At 36.7% G+C, this 19,975-nt stretch overlaps 2 protein-coding genes across 2 annotated transcripts; one reads left to right on the top strand and one right to left on the bottom strand.

Moving 5' to 3' along the window:
* Positions 1 to 14,805: 14,805 nt before the first annotated feature.
* On the bottom strand, positions 14,806 to 16,107 carry LOC133804603 (uncharacterized). The gene has a single exon (XM_062242747.1). It carries the CDS (start codon positions 16,105 to 16,107, stop codon positions 14,806 to 14,808), a length of 1,302 nt encoding a protein of 433 aa, XP_062098731.1.
* A 229-nt stretch (positions 16,108 to 16,336) lies between these two features.
* Positions 16,337 to 19,762, top strand: LOC133804530 (glutamate receptor 2.7-like). Its single transcript, XM_062242685.1, has 4 exons — positions 16,337 to 17,060; positions 17,628 to 17,940; positions 18,523 to 18,920; positions 19,067 to 19,762. The coding sequence occupies exons 1-4, from the start codon at positions 16,785 to 16,787 to the stop codon at positions 19,634 to 19,636; spliced, it is 1,557 nt and encodes a 518-aa protein (XP_062098669.1). The 5' UTR covers positions 16,337 to 16,784; the 3' UTR covers positions 19,637 to 19,762.
* The last annotated feature ends 213 nt before the right edge of the window (positions 19,763 to 19,975 follow it).

Raw genomic sequence — 19,975 nt, 5'->3', positions numbered from 1 at the left:
TATATATTATATGTTTAATATAATAGTAAGTTTAATTAAATTTTATTTAAGTTAAAAAATGTATGGTTTTATTATTTTTAAATAAGTTTAAGTCATGTTTATAATCTACCGTTAAATGTAAGAATATTCAGTTAAAGTTAGCAGATAAAAAACCGTTAAAATCAATAATTTATGTTATCTACACACTTATTATATAGAAGAGATACCTGATACAAACAACGTGCAGTGCATGCTATTTATAGAATTTATTAATTATTTTTATTAAATTTATATCATTGTCATATAAATTTCAGATAAATAAAAAATATTATACATAAAAAAATGATATAAACATATTAAATGAAAAATTAAACCAAAACATTATTTATGATTTTTTAAAATATATATATATAATATGATAATCTTTTTAAATATAAATGATAATGTTGAATGCCTTTTTCGCTGTCCACTTAATCTGATAGATTAAAGTATAAACAAGGAAAGACATAAGGTTTTACGTGGTTCAGGTTATAAAAGAACCCTAGTCCACGAGTCTCTATTATTTAGTAAGCTTGAAGTTTGAGGTGGCAGACTTCTATGGTGATTCTCAGGCTGTGTATATTGCACTGAGTACAGAGTTTCTCGCTCTAAAAATCGAACCATTTACAAGGAGATACCCCAGCCCTATTTATAGAGGCTGAGGTCATTAATGCTAATAATCTCACATAAATATCAGGGTATTAATATTAAGTTAATACACAAAGGGTTGTGTTACAATAAAGACTATAGCCTACGCGAATTTTACGAGGCCCATCGCAGAAAGTCATACACCAACTTTATGGGGAACATATTTGTGACTGTCAGGGTGCGGCACACGTTTTCCCATGTCAGCCGACGTTGTGGGAAATGTCGATTATCAAGTGTACGAACTCGACACCACTAATTGAGGATCACCAAAAGTTGTCAGATGATCTTTTCAAGGCCCACACCTGCAGTGATTGACACTTGACATTACTCCTAGGCCCGAGGATCGAATTCCTTGACTTGGAGAATGGCCAAGTTAGAAGGGGCCCTCGGGGCGTGAACTCACTTGGAGACATCCTCTCCCCGAGGGAAGACCTCGGGTCATGGCCTCACATGTGGGTATTCATGCTTCTGAGACTGGCCTGAAACGTGGTCTCTCTGGAAGACGCCCTTGCCAGAGAGAAGACCTCTGTACATAGCCTCAGCTACAGACATCCTCGATTCAGTCGGACTAGACCACATCAAGGAACTCGCATCCCGAGGACTCCATGGCCTGTCGCTAATTACTCCCAGTTTCCATGTGTCGGATGATCAAAACACGGAAAAAATTTCCCCAAGTCTTCACTCGTCCTAGGACAGTGAAGACTTAGATTGAGGATTAATTCAAAAAGGTCTTTAGGAGGTGACGTTTGGGCTTCCTCTGACTTCTCTGAAAAGTCCATGCCATATGTTGACTACCTATTATTGGGCCCATCAATCCATGCAATAAATGAGAAGTCCATCCCACTACCCAAAACGTCTACTCCGTACCTTAGGCGTATTATCGCACCATACCCAAGAAGTTGTTTCCCAAGGCCAATGATCATGATCCGTGCCTTGTGGAATTTGACGGTTGGATTACTCTTGAGTGCTCATGTTGTATGTAATCCGACGGCCGGGGTGCAATTGCCTCCTTTTCACGTTCGGAGTATAAAGCTCTTATAACCGCCTCTAAACAAACATTCTTGCTATTTGAAAGTCGAAACCTCCAATGCGTTCTTCTTCCTCAAAACCTCTCAATCCTTCAACCATTCTGGAGACTCTTCTGTAAGTCTGGATGATTGGCGAGAGTCGTCTTACTTCTGGGCAAACAACAAGCAATTCTTCAGCGTCCGAACCCGTTTTAGCACTTACCGGCACTACATCTTGAGTAAGTATTTACTGGTTTCGTGTTTGTGTTGGGTTTAATTTGGGAGTTTAGATGCATGCTTAGGAATGGGCTTTTTTTGGTATTTTGAGGGGAATCTTTGACCCTTTACGGGTCTTCTTAGGCGCATTTTGGTGTTAAGAGTGGCCAAAATGACCTATTGTCTACCTTGGGTAACTTTTGCCTTTCTGGACACTCGATCGAAATCTGGAAAATTCCCAGATTTCGGCAGTGTTCATAAGTTTCAGTGGTGTTCTCCGGTGCTAATTTTTCGACCCCGAGGACATCCAAATCCCTTAGAAATTCTTTCTCCTCCCCAAGCATTAGTCTTAGGGATTCTCGCTTGGACCCATCCTTCTTTGGGACAAGGTGCTAACTTCTTGGTTTATTGTTTCAAATGTCCAAGGAGTTTCACCAATTACATAAACAAGGATTTTACGCCTTTGACGCTGATATCCTCCAAATGGCCCGAGAAGTGGGGCAACACCCCAAGAATGGGAAACAAGTGGATGGTAGCAATCAAGCCCTCGTAGTACGGGAGGGCTCCGACCCGGTGGCGATGAGACCCCTTCGAACTGACCTCTCGGTGGAAGAGGCCAATGTAGGCTCGATACCGTCAGACAACACCTACACTACCGCGGGGTTAGAGGTGGAGGACATCCCCAGCAAGTTACGACATCGAGGAACCCTGGAGAAGATTCTCGACCACTACGGGGTGGATGCCCATGAGATGCTAATACGCTTGTCTCAGGAGGATGAGAGGGTGCACGAGAGCATTCACGGGCTCGGGCCTTGGAGTGTCTCTCATCTCCAGGTTGGTGCAACCTTGCCATTGCACCAATACTATCTCGAATTCCTCAAGTTTGTCGGCATAGCTCCCTTTCAGTTGTCCCCAAATGGATATCAGGTACTGGCCGACCTTTTCGTGTTGTACAAGAGACAGAATCGGCCCACACCATCCCCTGCTGAAATATTGTACGTCTACAGCTTTAGGCAGTGCCCGGAGAAGGGGGAAAAGGATGGGTACTACACCCTGATGAAGCACACCATTTCAGGGAAAGGCTATAAGGCTCCGAGCGGCAACAAGAATCACGCTCGAAACTACAAGGACCAATTCTTTTGGGCGAATCGGTTCCCGATGAGCACCGATCCCACCCTACTCTTAGACTTTGTTAGAGTTGGTAAGTACTTTCATCCTCGCATAGTTTCGTTTAATAGTCTTCAGCTCGTAACTGATCCTTGATCTTAAGAACGTCTATTTTCATGTCCTTATCACCGCACAAGAATGGTCCCAAGAAAAAAACGTAAGTATGAGTCTACTTTGTCTTGGTTTTTCTCTTAGATTCTAAGTACGAAATTCATGTGGAATGGTTTGGTTATGTTCATAGCATTGTGGACTAAAGTGGGGAGAAGAAGGAACCACAAGAAACTAGCCACAGTAAGAGGTACAAATTTGTGAACTTCCTTCGTAGTTACGGTACCAAGTATTTTTCATTTATGCTCTTAGGTTGGCTATGAATTTGTGGGCTATTTTGTATGGATTCAATAATAATAATAATAATTTTTAATTAAATAAATAACTTAATCCGAGCCATTATTTATTCACTTGACATTATTTTCATGTTGTGATTTCACAAAAACTCAAACAGGAGAAGCCATGAATTTTATTTCCATTGGAAGTCATGCATATCCAATATTCCATCAAAGGAAAAGAAAAAAAAATGACAAGGATGCACACAGTGGGAAAATTATGAAATTGCCCTTCCGGGAAAACGGATATTACAGTCATTCACTCATAGGAATCAAAGAATGACCACCACCTAGGATTTAGAAAGAGAATCAGAACAAGTCAAAGGAAGAAAAGAAATTGTTGCATGTGACCCAGCCCACATTCCAAACGACATCGTTTCGTTTCGTTTCGTTTCTTTTTGGTTTCTTTAATTATAATCTTTTGCTGGCGCTTTTGTACACGCCGGGAAAAGGAATAACCAAAATATTATGAAAGCGTCGGGAAAGTATTTGAGAGCCCCGGTACGAAGACGAAAGGAGCAACAAAAAACAGGATACGAACGGAGTTGAACACAACTAAAATTGAAAAAACTAACTGAACATTATTATGTATACATGAAGAAGTGACACAAAGATTAAAGAAGATGCACAAATAAGAATCATTAACATTAATTACTGTATGAAAACATTCAACCCTTACTTATAAAACTCCAATAACCAATAAAAGAAACCTAAAGAAAGACTATGCTAAATGTTCTTTATCACTACCCAACCTCTTCAAAAAACATCTTTTCTCTTCCCCCACTTTTTACACTTTCTGGCTTCTTCCATCACATGGTTAGCCAATTCCACGCCATTGCTGAATCTGATTTCGTAGTGACACTACTACAAAAAAGGTCTTTCTCTGCGGTTTTTTTACTTAATACACTGTGGTTTTCGAGAGTATTGAAAAGCACAATGTATTCGACTGCAGAGAAAAATGGTATGAAAAACGTAGAGAAAAGCCACATCTTTCTCTGCGGTTTTGTTATTACAACCGCAGAGAATTTATTCAACACAACCACAGAGAAAGAGTTTATTTTTGTGCGGTTTTGTTAATACAACTGCAGAGAAAGCCATTTTAATAAAACAAATTATTTTTCAATTTCGATTATATATAATTATTTTCAATTCTGATTATATATATTTTCAATATTATAACCTAATTTGATAACTAATTTTCAATATTATATATATATATACATTTCATAACTAATACGAAATAACATATATATAAATTCAAATTTCATTACTAATTAAAATATAACATTTTACATAAGTATCATTTAACACCTAAATCAAGTTAGCAAGTTACACATATAAAAAATTAAACTTCATAAATAAATGACATTAATCTAGCTAACTAATCGCCTTATGTCTCTTTAGTTCTTCAATCTCAACTTTTAGGCAAGCAATCTTTTGCTTCACTGTCATTTTCTTTGGTTTTTTTTCCAAACACTTTGGACACGTTCATGGTAAACCTACAAAATAATCAATTAAATCAATCAACAAATTAAGCTAAATCATTCTTAAAAGAAAACAACTATTATAAAGTATCATACCCACCAGCTCGAACACGACCTGGGTGTTCCGGTATCCCTAATGCTTGAGTCAATATATCATCTCGACCCTGAGCTGTAATTTCACCCCGACTCAATTTTTCTTTGAGCTCCTCCTATTCAAGATATTGCTACTACAAATTACTTTATATAAATAAAACCAATATGTTAATTATAATAACGTAAAATACTTACTGTTTTATTAGCAATCGTTCGGTTCAGCTCTATCACAAGAACTTTATTATTTTCACGCGATCTAAGCCAAACTTCATACCGCTCTGGTTTTTGAATACCTCATTTTTTTTTCTACAACGTACAAGATAATTAAAGTTATATATAGCGATAATATCAATCATTATTTAAACTTTAATATTAATTATACTTACCAAATCTTCTCTTATATTAGCCATTCCTCTACGAGATATTCAATGTCATGACTTCATTTGTAATGCACATGCTTTTTGTTCTTGATGCATTTTTGTTCTTGAAATAAAATTGATAGAATTTCAAAATTTAATCTTAAAATAAATTTGGCAGAGTTTCTCATGTTTCTATAGCATATCTCAAGTTACTACAACCTATAAATTCAAATCAAACAAAACAACATGCATGTTCTCAACCATAAACCAATGCAACACACAAAATTTCACAGAACCTACTTCACTAAGACACACATGTTCTCAATCTTCCTTTATCTCCACAACACACAATTTTATCTCAGAACATACTTTACTATAGATGAATATCTAATATATTCAAACTCTTCTAACAATAGTTTGTAAAAATAAAAAATGAAAATAAAATATTAAGTACTAATTATTACTCACCTTCAAAATTAATCTTTAACAATATCAACACAACTCAAAGTCAAACATATTTCCTATAATAAAAATTTAAACAAATATTAGTAAATATGGTACTACAAAAAAAATAAATAGTAAATATGATGATTGAATTAAACCTAAATTAATATAATTAACAAAAATAAACTTTTAAAAAAATTAATTATGTAAATAATAAAAAAAATTATGTAAAAATTAATATTAAAATATACAAAATTATGTTAAATACAATACATTTTAAGGAGTAAACATAATTAATATTAACATTATTAAAATACACATTAACTAGATAAATAATATAAAAATAACAAAAAACAAAAATAATTAAAAAAAAACAAAAAAAAGTCAACTTTTAGTGATCAATACCTGATTTGAACAATAAAAATGTCTTTCAATCCTTCACAAATGTTCAAAAACGTTGGAAAAAAGCTAGAAAATCACCCTATAAACATACATTCAAAACACATTATACTCAATCAATATATCTTCATTTTTTTTCTGTAAAACTTCAAAACAAATTAATATATATGTATATTTACATGAGTTGTAGCCTAAATATGGAAGAAAATGAAAAAAAAAAAAAACAAAAAAAATGTGAATAGAGAACTAACCGTGGCTGGGGAAGAAGGGTTGCGCCTTCCTCTTGGGTTTGCCAAAGTGGAAGAAATTAGAAGAATGAATAAGGTTGTGGGTCGAGGGTTTTATGTAGGGTAAGGACTTTTTTCGCGGTTCCATAAACAAAATAGCAGAGAAAGGTACCTTTTTCTCTGCAGTTCTGTATAGAAAACCGCAGAGAAACACTTTTCTCTGCGGTTTTCTTTATGGAACCGCGGAGAAAAGTCTATTTTTTCCCCACTTCGTGTTTCAGACTCATTTGAACATTTTCTCTGCGTTTTTAATTTAATACTATAAAAAAAGCGCAGAGAAAGCATATATTTATAGTAGTGAAGAGCACTTACAATGTTTAACATTTGTGTGAGCTTTGTACTGGTGATCAAGAAACGTCGAGATTCTAATAAATCTCTAATGGCAGAATGAACACTTGATGAAAGGGTGCTCTTGGGCCCCCGCTTCTACAACCATCCCATCGTCCTCGGCGAGTCCAGCTTCCACAACCATGACATCTTCTTCAGCGAGTTCGGCTTCCACAACCAGCCCATCATCCTCGGCGAGTCCGGCTCCCACTCCGGCCGCCTCTGCTTCTCCACCCTCCATTTCTTTAGAAAAAAATTTAATGTACATACCACGCTAAAGAAATATAATGAACCTTTTGTAAGAGTTATCCACGATAATATAATAATTGTATTTGTATATTTATATCTTTAGTTTCACATTTTACTAATTAATAATATTATATTAAATTAAGCAGAAATGGTATGCATTAGGTTGTGATCATCTTAAAAGTTACATATTTAATATATAATAATCAATAAAAATCAAAAGACCTGTACGTTAATTAAAGGGGTGGGATTTTGTTTTAATTATTATTTTTATTATTATTATTATTATATTAGCTTATAAACATATTCTAGTGTTATTACACTTTTTCTCACAAAGAGTTATCAAGGTCGAATCTCCTCTGTCCAATGTTAAAAACACAAAACTCATTTTTTTGTATCAGAGCCATACTTCATCCTATCCTACTGACGAGTCTCTATTTCAGAACATGGCAAACGAAACCTCATCCACAAGCTCTGCAAGTTCTAGTACTCCTATAATATCGCCTTTGTCACTTACTCCTTCCCCATCTTTCCGTAAGTCCACAGCCAATAAACTTGACTTTCTCTACGAACTATCATATATTCCTGAAGAAAACAAAATTGCCAATAACAACCTTCCCTTGATCAACCCGTACCAAATATTCCCAAAATCCATTACTCCTTTTACCCGTTCCATTAAAGCACTCATCAAACCATCATACAAAGCCCCATAAGAATATATCCAAGCCTCTAAATTCAGCGAGTGTCAATTAAGACCTACTCCTGAGGTCCAATTCGTCACTTTACAACCCTCCTGAATTTATTCCCGAGTGGATTGCGCAAGGATTTACCCATATACACTTTGGTGCCATTCGCTTAGCTATTTCCCTTCATGGCCGAAAGGGCCTTCCAATCGGCTGCCGAATGGGTCTGCTAGACACTCGAATGAGGAAATATCAACATGCAAGCATCGCCACCATAGAAACTACATTAAACGCATGAACAATAATAACTACACTGTTTCCTAACTTTAATATGTCTCTCAAGGACAACCGTTTGACTGATGCTTTTAAAGTAGAGGTCCAACTTTCTGGAATTGACTAAGATCTCACCTCCATTGGAGCTACTCTTCACTACCAAATGGCAAACAAACTCCAAGACCACGCTCTGGATCTTTCCTTGCCAATAGCTGACGAAGCATTACTGGTCATAGTAGACTCTACCCAAGTTCCAACATGCACTCATATTCCAAGGCAAATCTCTACAGATGATCTTATGAAGATTTTGCCTAGTTCATGGATAACAAATTATGAGATGCTCCATCAACCTCAAAAAGTTGTCCAGACTCTTATTGAACTATCTTATCATAAACGAGAAGATGGCTCTGTCGAAATAATCTTTGACATAACTCAAACCATGGCTCCCAGTTGCTTTACCACCCAGTATATGATGACATCCGTTACACCAACTAATGTGGAAATCAAATCCTTTGATTCTCAAAGCAACCCTATTTATGCTTTCGAATCTACGGATGGACATAAGTATTGGGATGTTTGTGACTGCAAAAGTTGCCTAAAAGTGGAAGAAGACCTCCCAAATCCAAAGCAACGTTCGAGCTCAGGAAAAAGACTTAAGCAGCGGCTAAATCAAGGAGAAAAGGAAATAGGATTGTTAGGCCAACCCTCTGAAAAATTTGACTATATAGTCAAATATTCTACTCCCAAAGGCTTACCCGACTCTCCTCTAGAACCAACTGGATGGGACATTGAGCTTCCTCCCACAGGCTCCCAAGAGCCTCCACTTTCGGCTCCACAACAGAACATTTTGCCATGCTACAAAAAGGCAGCAAAATGGATGCAACATCATGGAGAAGCTTTTCCTGCTCAAAATCAGTTACAACAAATTCCACAAGTCTGTATGATGACTACTACTGATTATGAGTCAGATTTTCCTCCACTCAAGAAATTTGACAAGTAAGATGACCAAGGTACAGTCTTTCACCAACCAAAGGTTCAAAACTCTACAACCAGGAATGCAGATGGGACTCTCAAAAGGATATCTTCGGCCGAAGAAGTTCTCAATTGGCAATCAGAAAATATGATTGCCCAAAACAAGGTCCTAAAACAAGTTGAGTTACAGAATACCAGAATAGAGACGGCAGTAAAACAATCTCAGAATACTGTCATTGACAAACTCAGTGCAAAGATCAAACATACTCATGAAGAACTTCTAGCTATCATCAAAGCAAACTCAGTTCCGATGCCAGTATTCCTAGCAAAAGAAGCTGAGATGAAGAGCCTCAAAACCCAATATGAATCCCTCAAGAATCGGTTCTGTCAACAAGAACCGACAAAGGCACCTTCAACTAGCTATTTGGGAACTTTGTCCCCGTTCGGGATAACTACGACGCCAGTCCCCTGGCAGTTTGTTACAATACTGAAAACCTCGCAGCCTTTTCTTATTACTGGATCTATACAAGAAGATTCTGTTGTAAGACTAAGGCGCATGCTTGATGAAAACCAACAACAGAAGATAAAAAAGGGGAAGAAGAAAGAATCACCAAGCCAAACGACAGATGAACTCAAGCAACTTATGGTTCACCCAGCCACAAACCCTCTGTCACAAATGATTCGCCTACAAGCAGCCTCCACATCGTGGATAATGAAATGGACTCAGACGATCAAAGTTCTTCGACTAGTTCAGACAATTCTTCGAGTGATTGGTCTGAAGAAATAAGCTCAACTTCTGATGATTCCATACTGAGTGACCCCGAGAGCTTATCTAATAAAACTTTGTCTAGCGATGACGATGAAGCATTTCCACATCTGATGGTGCAACCAGCTGAATCAAACTCACAGACAGAACCAATTATCACCAGTGAAGACGAAAGTGGAAATGAATCAACAACACCACATGTTCCCCAAAAACGTAAAAGTAAAGGTTCAAATTTTCAAACTTTTACTTTAGATGACCTCCCTCCATCAAAATGGCGCGAAAGGTTCCAAGAGTTTCAAGCTTGGCTCAGCCTAGAATCACAAAGACCGGAAGCACAGACAGGAATGATTCTCCTCAGCTTTGTTTCCCGTTTTACAGGCACCCTACAAGACTGATGGACAAGTCTGGGCGATTACAGAAAAATGACGTTTTTACAACTTCCATCTGTCACCAATGCCCTGACCTATCTGTATATTGAGTTTTGCGGACAAGATGCTCAAGTCACTGAAAGACTTCGCGCATAATTATTTAAACTAAAATGATGTTCAATGGATAAGAGAGATTTGGAAAAGCATTATAAAAAGATGACTCAACAATTCTACCAAATAGGTGGAATTGATGACCCAAATCTAAAGCAGGCGTTCCTCTCTTCCATACCAGAACCACTAGGAGAAGAAACCTTCAAACTTCTCTCGGGAACAAGAAGAACCTTAGTTGATGCTACGATTGGAGAAATCTATCAACTAGTTCTAAAGGCATTGGAAAAGATGTGCTCTCAGCACAAATTTATCCAAGAATTCATGAAACAATCCAAGAAGCATGGAAAGGTTTGCAGCCAAAAGGAACTACGAATCAAATGTCAGTCAGAATCAGCATGTTCCTGTCTTCCAGAAAAAAGGAAACACAGCAAAATGTTTAAAACCTTTAGGACCTTTAAATCTTCAAAAGGAAAAGGACGCAGCTCCTTCAAGTTTCTAAGGAGGAAACGCTCTCTCAGAAAAAAGGGGTATTAGCGACGACTTTTTTCGTCGCTAGAAGGGGATTTGTCGTCACTGGAGGCTCCAGCGACCGCATGGTCGTCGCTATTTGTAGTCGCTAAAACCCGATCGCTAATTGGTTTTTATTAGCGACGATTCCAGAATTGTTGTCGCTAGAGCCTCTAGCGACGACCAATGTTGTCGCTAGAACCCGTTAAAATTCGTCGCTGGATGGCTTCTTTTTTCTGTATTTGTGTTTGCTCTAGCGACAACTTCTTCCCAAAGTCGTCGCTAGAGCCCTCAGTTGTCGTCGCTAGAGATTTCACTTTTTTTTTTTCATTTGCTTTTTTTCTATAATTATTATATATTTTATTTGATTTTTTTTATTGAAACATAAATAAATCTAATGAAATTTAATAATCATAAAATTTTATAAATATAATGTTCCAATAAAACAAAGTAAGTCTAAATAAAGTAGAATGTGATATATAATATTTTCCTAAAGTCAAATTACATAAAGTATAAAGTCATAAATAATGTTCTCCAGCATCCTATTGAGTAAGAGGTGTCGGATCCTGACCATCACCTGGCTGAGAAGATCCAGAACCTGAGGCTCCACCAAGCCTAGCCATGTACTCCTCAACGATTCGGAGACGTTGGACCACGTCCCGCATCTCTTGTGCAGTAGGGGGCGGTGACGGTGGTTGAAGTGTGTCAGTCACTTCACGTTCCGCGCTCGAGCGAATCCTACGACCAAGTCTTGTCTGATGGCCCCGACGGCGTCCAAAGACTGTCTCAACAAGGGCAATGTCGTCCACCTCAGTTGTGGCAGTACTCGCACTGGAGGTGGTCGTAGAAGATTGTGTCTGCTGAGTTTGACGTACCTCCAGCAACTTTTCCTGTATTATTGAATTTTTAATACAACTATTACAAATTTACAAAGTAAGAAAAATATAAAATATATACAATTACTTACATAGTTATCACGCGCTACTTGACTGACCCAACCTCTCCCTTCTTTATATTTAGTATCCATCCAAGTTTCTGGAACGCCTGAGAGATGGCCAGTTTGCATATTGCGCTAATATACAAAAATTATTTAGAAATTTAATAAAAATATATGATTTTTTTAAAAAATTTAATAAGAAAAAATACCTTCTTATAACGAAGAGCTGGCGTAGACTGCGATCCTTGGAAGCTATTTTGTTTTTGTGTTGCTCGATTCGCAACATTAATCTCAGAGCGCCTCTACAAAATGACATTGTGTTAATTATATATATATGTTATATTAACAAAACTAAATTAAAAAGAAATTTTACCTTCACTTCAGGTCGATCAAAATAATCAAGCGCTTTCTTCCATTTTTCTTCTACCAAACCATCAGGAGCATGTCTCCGACCATGCTTCTTTATGTGAGTAGATAGATCATTCTTCCATTCTGAGTAACGATTAGCGCAAGATCGTTGAATGCCGAGAAGAATGCCACTTCGGTGTTCTGCCCCATACCGAGTGAGACCAATATCGAATAAATCATCCTAAATTAAGTTAATTAGTCAAATTTAACATTAAATTCAACAAAATACAAAAGATAAGAAATAAATTACCTGTAGACGAGGAAATATTCGATCCCTAACTTCCTTTGGTACTTTATCCCATCGATCATAGTCGGGATCAACATATTGTTGAATGAGAAGGCCGATCTCCCGAGACAAATGGTGAGAATATTCACCAATTTCCTTATACGTCTTTCCTCGAACATCCCACTCAAGGGGTAATGGTCTACCTAAGGCAGCCCTAGCCTCTCGGGTTGATATCCCTTTGTTGATGCCACACCTTTTTATTGCAGGCACTATTATTTTATAATTGCATAATATTAAATTATACATCTATGGTTATAAGGTTAATTTATGAATAAAAACAGTAGATAGTACATGAATTACCTCTCTCACAGTCAACCTCTATATGTGTTGGATCTCGAGGAGGATCTGCCCCGCCATCACCTCCGTGATGTCGCATTACCGCAGAAGACATATCTAATAAATTTAAATATAATGATATATATGTGTGCATATAATAAAATGTTGACAAATAAATATAAACATAAATAATATGGTTATCCATAAATAATAAGTGCAAACAATCTTTGAATGCAAAAATTACAACTTAATCATCACTATAATATTCATTATCACTATCATTCTCATTTTCTTCTACATTATCTTCTTCTAAGTCCATCTCTTCCTCTTCATCAACCATCTCCTCTTCCTCTTCATCGACCATTTCCTCTTCCTCTTCATCTTCCTCTTGATCAACAGGAGTATCTACATTGACAATATAGGGCGGTTGATCTCTACGGCAAAAATTGATTTCTGGCAACGGACCAAGATCGACAAACAATTGGAAATCAGATGATATTGTGTCATGCATAACATCTATTTCAATGGGATCCAACTTTTCATCAGCTGCTGGGGTGTCCCACACATTTCTATGATGAACTTCTTCAACAATTTTCCAATCCTGATCATTTTTCAAATCATCAAGAAAATTTGTTTTGCCTGAGTTGCCAAGATAAACTTGTCATCTTTGTACCACTCGAACTTAGTAAATATACTGGTTATATTATTTTCATGCTTCATCCTACTCTTGGTAGGATCTGTATCAAACCATTTACACTTAAATAATACAACAGAACAACCAGCAAGGTATGACATCACTATAACCTCTTCTAATTGCCCGTAGAAATTTTTGTTGTCTACTCCGGGTACTAAGACACCACTGTTTTGAGTTTTCAAATTTATCTCTATCATAACACAAAAATCAAACTCCATTGACAATACACCCAATGTATGAAGAAACAAGATTAGAGGAGCCGCTTGCTAAGGATAATAACTCTTCAGAAGCTTCTGCAGATCCCGCTTGTCGAAGATTGTAAAGCTTATTGTAAAACCACATGGGGAACTCCTTTTTCTGTAATTGATCTAGGTTTTCAGCACCACTAGATAAAAGGATCTACTTGTGCTCTCTACACATATAAATATATGAAAGACTTAAAAAATTTGAAAGATAAATGGAAGAGTAGATATATTGTTAGTGTGATCAAAGTACTTACTGAATATATGGGAGAATCTCAATGCAATTGTTGAGAATGTACCACTCAGCAGTTTTTTTAAGTTCATCGTCCAAAGTTGTTAATGTCTTCTTACAGATCGAACGACCTTGAGATTGAAACACAGACAACTTCTTTGGTGTTGGAATTGCATCAACATTTCTATCTGGAGGATTAAATCTTGTTTCCACCCCTTTGAAGTACATAGAACAGAATGTCAATGCTTCATCGACGACATAACCCTCAGCTATGGACCCCTCAGGACGAGCTTTATTACGCACATAATGTTTCAATTTTTTCATGTATCTCTCAAAGGGATACATCCACCTCATGTGTAATGGACCTCCATCTATTGCTTCTTGAGGCAAATGTATCATTAGGTGAACCATAACATCAAAAAATGCTGGCGGAAAAATGATTTCTAATCCGAAAAGAATTTCAACAATTGATGTTTTCACTTTCTCCAAATCAGAAACAATCAGAGTTCTAGCACAAATAATCTTGAAGAAAGTGCACAAGTCAATAATGGTCTTGGCAATAGGTTTTTCTAGGAATGAATGAACACCAATTGGCAAAAGACGTTGCAATATGACATGACAATCGTGGGATTTCAATCCAGTAATCTTATTGTCATTTTCAATCACATTCTTCCTTAGATTAGATGCAAACCCATCTGAAAATTTGACTGATTTCAAAAATCGACAAAACTTATGCCGATTTTCAGGAATAAATGTGTATTTCGCTGCCGGCTTTTCCATTCGACCATTTACCATTCTCAGATGCAATTCTGGCCTTATCTTCATCTTCTCCAAATCTACTCTAGCGCTAATTGTATCTTTGGTCTTATTTTCCAACCCGACTATTGTGCCAACTAAGCTGTCGCATACATTTTTCTCAACATGCATGACGTCTAGGTTGTGTCGCAACTTCATATTGGCCCAATATGGGAGCTAAAAGAAAATGCTTTTCTTACGCCAACCAACTTGCTCTTTTGTGCGTTTCCTTTTTTGTCCACCGTAGCTAACATGCTTACCAGGAAGAGATTCAGGCATAAAATTAATTTGTGTGAAAATAGCTTCAGTGCTAAATTCCTCTGGAGGTGGTCTTTTCTCAACTGAACCATATAACTTCTTCTTTTTTCTAATTTGGTGTCCCATTGGTAAAAAATGTCTGTGACCATAAAATACAACCTTATTTTGCAAACGAACTGATGGTGTTGATACATTGCAAGTAGGACAAGCAGTGTAACCTTGACCACTCCATCCAGAAAGACTACTCCTCGCTGGAAAATCATTTATAGTCCACAATAAAGCTGCTTGAAGCTTAAAAAAACTATCATCAACAACATCCCAAGTTTGAACACCGTTCACCCATAATTCCTTCAACTCATCAACCAATGGCCTTAAGAAAACATCAAAATCTTTTCCAGGTGAATGTGGACCAGGAATTAATAAAGTCAACATAAAGTTAGTCTCTTTCATGCATAACCACGGTGGCAAGTTGTAAGTCGTTAACACAACCGGCCACATGCTATAAGACAAACTCATATTTCCAAAAAGATTGAATCCATCAGCAGCCAATCCAAGGCGCACATTCCTAGGTTCCATTGCAAACGCTGGATTGCTACGGTCAAAATCCTTCCATGCTTTCCCATCTGCAGGATGACGCATGATACCATTTTCTTTAACACGCCCTTCATGATGCCATCTCATATGTTGAGAAATGTGCCTTGACGCGTATTTTCGCATCAACCAAGGGGTCAATGGAAAATAACGCATAACTTTTTGGGCCACTTTCTTCCCCTTGGTATTTTTATCCACCCAACGATCCTCCCCACAAATTGGACACTTGTGTTTTCCTGCATTTTCCTTCCAAAACAATGCACAATCATGCTTACAAACATGGATTGACTCGTAACCCAAACCCAATTTCCTCATCAACCTCTTCGCCGCATAATGTGACTTTGGTATCTTATTTGGAGATGGGAATGCATCTTCTAACAACTCCAAGATTCCATCAAAAATTTTGTTAGGAATTTTCCCCAACACTTTGAAATGCATCAACTTAGCTACGAAATTCAAAGATGTGTATTTTTCACACCCTGGGAATAACGGAGACTCCATCTCGGCAAATAAGTCATTATAGTATTGGCTAGTACCTCTGCATTCTGATGCTGGTGGTATCTCATCATCAACCTCATTCTCATCATCTTCACAATTGTTAGGTTGTGCTATATCATTAAGAACATCCATCATCTCGTCCTTGTGACATTGGTGGACCACTCTATTGGTCGGTATTATTTCCTCCTCTCCATGCCAGTACCAATTTGTATAACTTCGTAGAAAACCATTCTAAAAAAGATGACTTTCTAGCACACCAATCGGTGATCAGCTCGATGCAAGGAGTAGTAGGTGTCAAAACTCACGTGCCCAGCATGAGCGATTCCAAAGATTTTAGGGTTAGGTGAAGGAGGCAATTTAGGGTAGAGAATCCAAGCCTTGATGACAAAGAGGTGAGTGTTTTTGGTTTGTGGGCGTATGATTCTGTATTTGCACTAGCCACTGCGATTGAGAAGGTTTTTGGGAAAAACTATAACAACGGTAGAGTTACCAAAAATGGGAGTTTGACTAGTAGTAGTAATGACACTTTGACAGATCTTGACACTTTTGGGGTATCTCTGAATGGTCCAGAAATTCAACAAGAGTTATTGAAAGTAAGATTTAAAGGGTTGGCAGGGGAGTTTAGTCTTTTTAATCGACAACTACCATCAAATTTCGAGATAGTGAATGTAATTGGTAAAGGGGAAAGATTGGTAGGGTTTTGGACCCCACAATTTGGCCTCACAAAGAAGTTGGGCTTGGCAAACAAAAATTCTACTTATAATACTTCAAAGTCTAACTTGGGGCCCATTATATGGCCAGGTGATTCAATGGAAGTCCCCAAAGGATGGGTCGTTCATCCCACAATTGGGAAGAAATTGAGAATAGGGGTGCCATTGAAGTTTGCCAATTCTAGTTTTGTCAACGTAAGGCGTGACTTTAGTACTAATAGACCCCGAGTCAGTGGATTTTGTATTGATGTTTTCAATGCTGTTATGGATGCAATGCCTGATGCTGTTCGATTTGAGTTCGTACCATTTGTAAAGCCTAAAAAATGGGAGAGCGCTGGTTCATACGACGACATGATCTATCAAGTGTATCTTGGGGTAGAACTCCTCTTAGCCCTCATTTCTACTTTTATTTACATATTTTTACAAAAAAATTATATATATGACAATTCTTATATAGGAGTTCACTTTAAGCCCTAACGGGGGGCTTTTCAGTGTTCTCGACCTGTGAACAATTTTCGGCACGATTTTTTTTTATGACCGTATATATTGTAGTTGTTTAAAGCATCCTGCAAATTTTCATAAAATTTCGAATAGTTTACGGTACTGAAAACTAGGTTCAAACATGTTTTTTTCTACGCGCATAAAAAAAATTAGTCACGCGTGCAACAACATGTTTGAACTTAGTTTTTAGTACAGTAAACTATTCCGAATTTTCCGAAAATTTGCAGAATGTTATAAATATCTACATATACACTTTGATTAAAGAAAATTCGACCCTAAAATTATTCACAGATTGAAAACACTCCTCTATATATATAATGATATTTTTTTATAAGTGGCAATTTATGAAATCTGAAGCTCAAGTAACTTTGTATGTATTTATGTTTTAAAGTTTTTATTCTAATTCAAATATTCTTAATTTTATTTGTTGGTATTTTACAGAAGTTTGATGCAGTGGTGGCTGATGTAACAATCATAGTAAATAGGTCCAATCATGTGGACTTTACCTTGCCCTACACAGACTCTGGTGTGACCATGATTGTGCCAATTAGAGGAATAAAAATGAAAAATGCTTGGGTGTTCTTGAAGCCTTTGACTGGGGGTCTTTGGGCCACTACTGGTTGCTTTTTTGTTTTCGTTGGCTTTGTGGTTTGGGTTTTAGAGCATCGCATAAATAAGGAGTTTCGTGGTCCACCTTCCCATCAGATTGGAACTAGCTTCTGGTTCTCCTTCTCCACCATGGCTTTTGCACATCGTGAGTTTGATTATTATTCTTATATATTAGAATTTCAATACACTAATTACTACAAGCACTTTCAAAAAACTTAAGGCCCAAATAGCATGGTTAAGAGATGTTAAAGCATGAACTATTTATAGGTGTGTGTAGTTTAGCTTCATTTGTTAAAATCATACGAGTAATCACTGAAAATAGAGTACGTGTTTAATATTATTTTACAAAATAGTCATAATTTTTTGCAAAATAATTTTTTAAACATGGTGTCAAGTATAGAATTATAATCACCTATTTAAGTAATTAGCATCACTAACTAGCTAGTATATTAGATTATATATATTGAAATGTTCACAAAGTTTGTACTGGTACCCCTTATTTGCTTTTACCTAAATATTATTATCTTTTACTTGGTAACCATTATATATTGATGTAAAAATAAATTATTCTTACTAATGGTAACAAAAAAACACCATTATATATCTTTATTACTAATGTTACCACATATATATATTGAAATATTATCTTTTACCTAAAGCACCATTATATATCAGTTGCACATGTATCTTTATTTTTATATCTTACATTAATTGGTTGTGCATGTAGGCGAGCAAGTTGTGAGTAACTTGGGTAGATTTGTGGTGATAATATGGTGTTTTGTGGTTCTCATACTCACCCAAAGCTACACAGCTAGTTTAACTTCATTATTAACCGTTGAACAACTTTTACCAACTCTAACCGATGTCAATGAGCTAATAAAGAGTGGACAGAAAATTGGCTTCCCAGAATTATCTTTTGTTTTAGGAATGCTTAATGAGTCAATCCATTTCAAAGAACATCAAATCATAAAATACAAATCACTACAACACCTAGGGGAACTTTTGGCAAATGGTGATATCGTTGCTGCTTTTGATGAAATCCCTTATATGAAGGTCTTCATTGCCAAGCATTGCTCTAACTATACCATGGTTGGACCAATCTACAAAACTGATGGTTTTGGCTTTGTAAGTTCTTATTCTCTCTCCCTCTCGCTCTTATAACAGTCTTGTTTTGATAATTCATTGTCGAAATATCTTTTAGACACATTCGACACCCTGTCGAGAATTATTAACAACGTGTCTGAAAGTCATTTTGCAAAAAATTATTGCAGGTATTTCCAGTAGGTTCTCCTTTGGTGGGTGATGTGTCTAGGGCAATTCTAAACGTGACAGAAGGAGATAAGATGAAGAAAATAGAGAATGCTTGGTTTATTTCAGACACCATTTGTCCAGACTCGAGCTCAGTGGTGTCCGAAGCAAGTACTTTAGGCCTCAACAGCTTTTGGGGGCTATTCCTTATCTCCGCGATTGCTTCCATGTTGGCTCTGGCCATATTTACAGCCATGTTTCTCTACGAGCATAGGGAAATCTTATTGCGTTTCGATTCGAATAATAACACTGAAGCCTCTCCCTCGATATGGCAAAGGTTTAGGGTTTTTTTGAAGGTGTTTGATGGGAAAGATCTCAACTATCATACTTTCAGGAAGGGTGATATTATTGTGAAGCGTACTACTGATCACGACGTAGAGATGAAGGAAGTAGTGGATCTTGGCCATGGCTCACCAAGCCCATCAAGCTATTCAACCCAGACAGACTCTAACGTTTCTTTCCATGATGATCAACTAGGAACACCAACTTCTATTCATGAACATGGCCTAAGCTCTCCCGAGACAATACATTAGTAAAAAAGTTATAGTGGCTACTATTTTGTAGAAATATAACTAGAGGTATCAAGGAAATAAAATAACTATATATATTTTTTAATTTATATTTATATATATTTGAAAAGTATAGTCTTATTAAAAAGTGTAAATCCTATAATTGGTATTTTTATAGAAATATCTTTTTCTTAAAAGATAAATTGGTTGTTTCCTTTATTATAATTTTCGGAATTTTTTGTTTCCATTTATTATAATTTTCGGAAATCCACTTTCCCATTTTGTGAATTTTGGATAATTGTGAGCTTCCTTATTTAGCTTATATAGTCCCATTTTGTTTATAAAGGGAATATTTATATTGCA

Source organism: Humulus lupulus, chromosome X (genome assembly GCF_963169125.1).
Source record: "Humulus lupulus chromosome X, drHumLupu1.1, whole genome shotgun sequence".
NCBI classification, from domain to species: domain Eukaryota; kingdom Viridiplantae; phylum Streptophyta; class Magnoliopsida; order Rosales; family Cannabaceae; genus Humulus; species Humulus lupulus.
This window is presented reverse-complemented; position numbering and strand designations above follow the sequence as displayed.

What these genes read in the sequence shown, in the direction of transcription:
- LOC133804603 (XM_062242747.1), bottom strand. Translation starts at nt 16,107, where the DNA reads ATGGATGTTCTTAATGATATAGCACAACCTAACAATTGTGAAGATGAT.
- LOC133804530 (XM_062242685.1), top strand. Translation starts at nt 16,785, where the DNA reads ATGGAAGTCCCCAAAGGATGGGTCGTTCATCCCACAATTGGGAAGAAA. An exon ending in CACCATGGCTTTTGCACATC is followed by an intron (nt 17,941 to 18,522) that starts GTGAGTTTGATT and finishes TTGTGCATGTAG; the next exon opens with GCGAGCAAGTTGTGAGTAAC. An exon ending in AAACTGATGGTTTTGGCTTT is followed by an intron (nt 18,921 to 19,066) that starts GTAAGTTCTTAT and finishes AAATTATTGCAG; the next exon opens with GTATTTCCAGTAGGTTCTCC.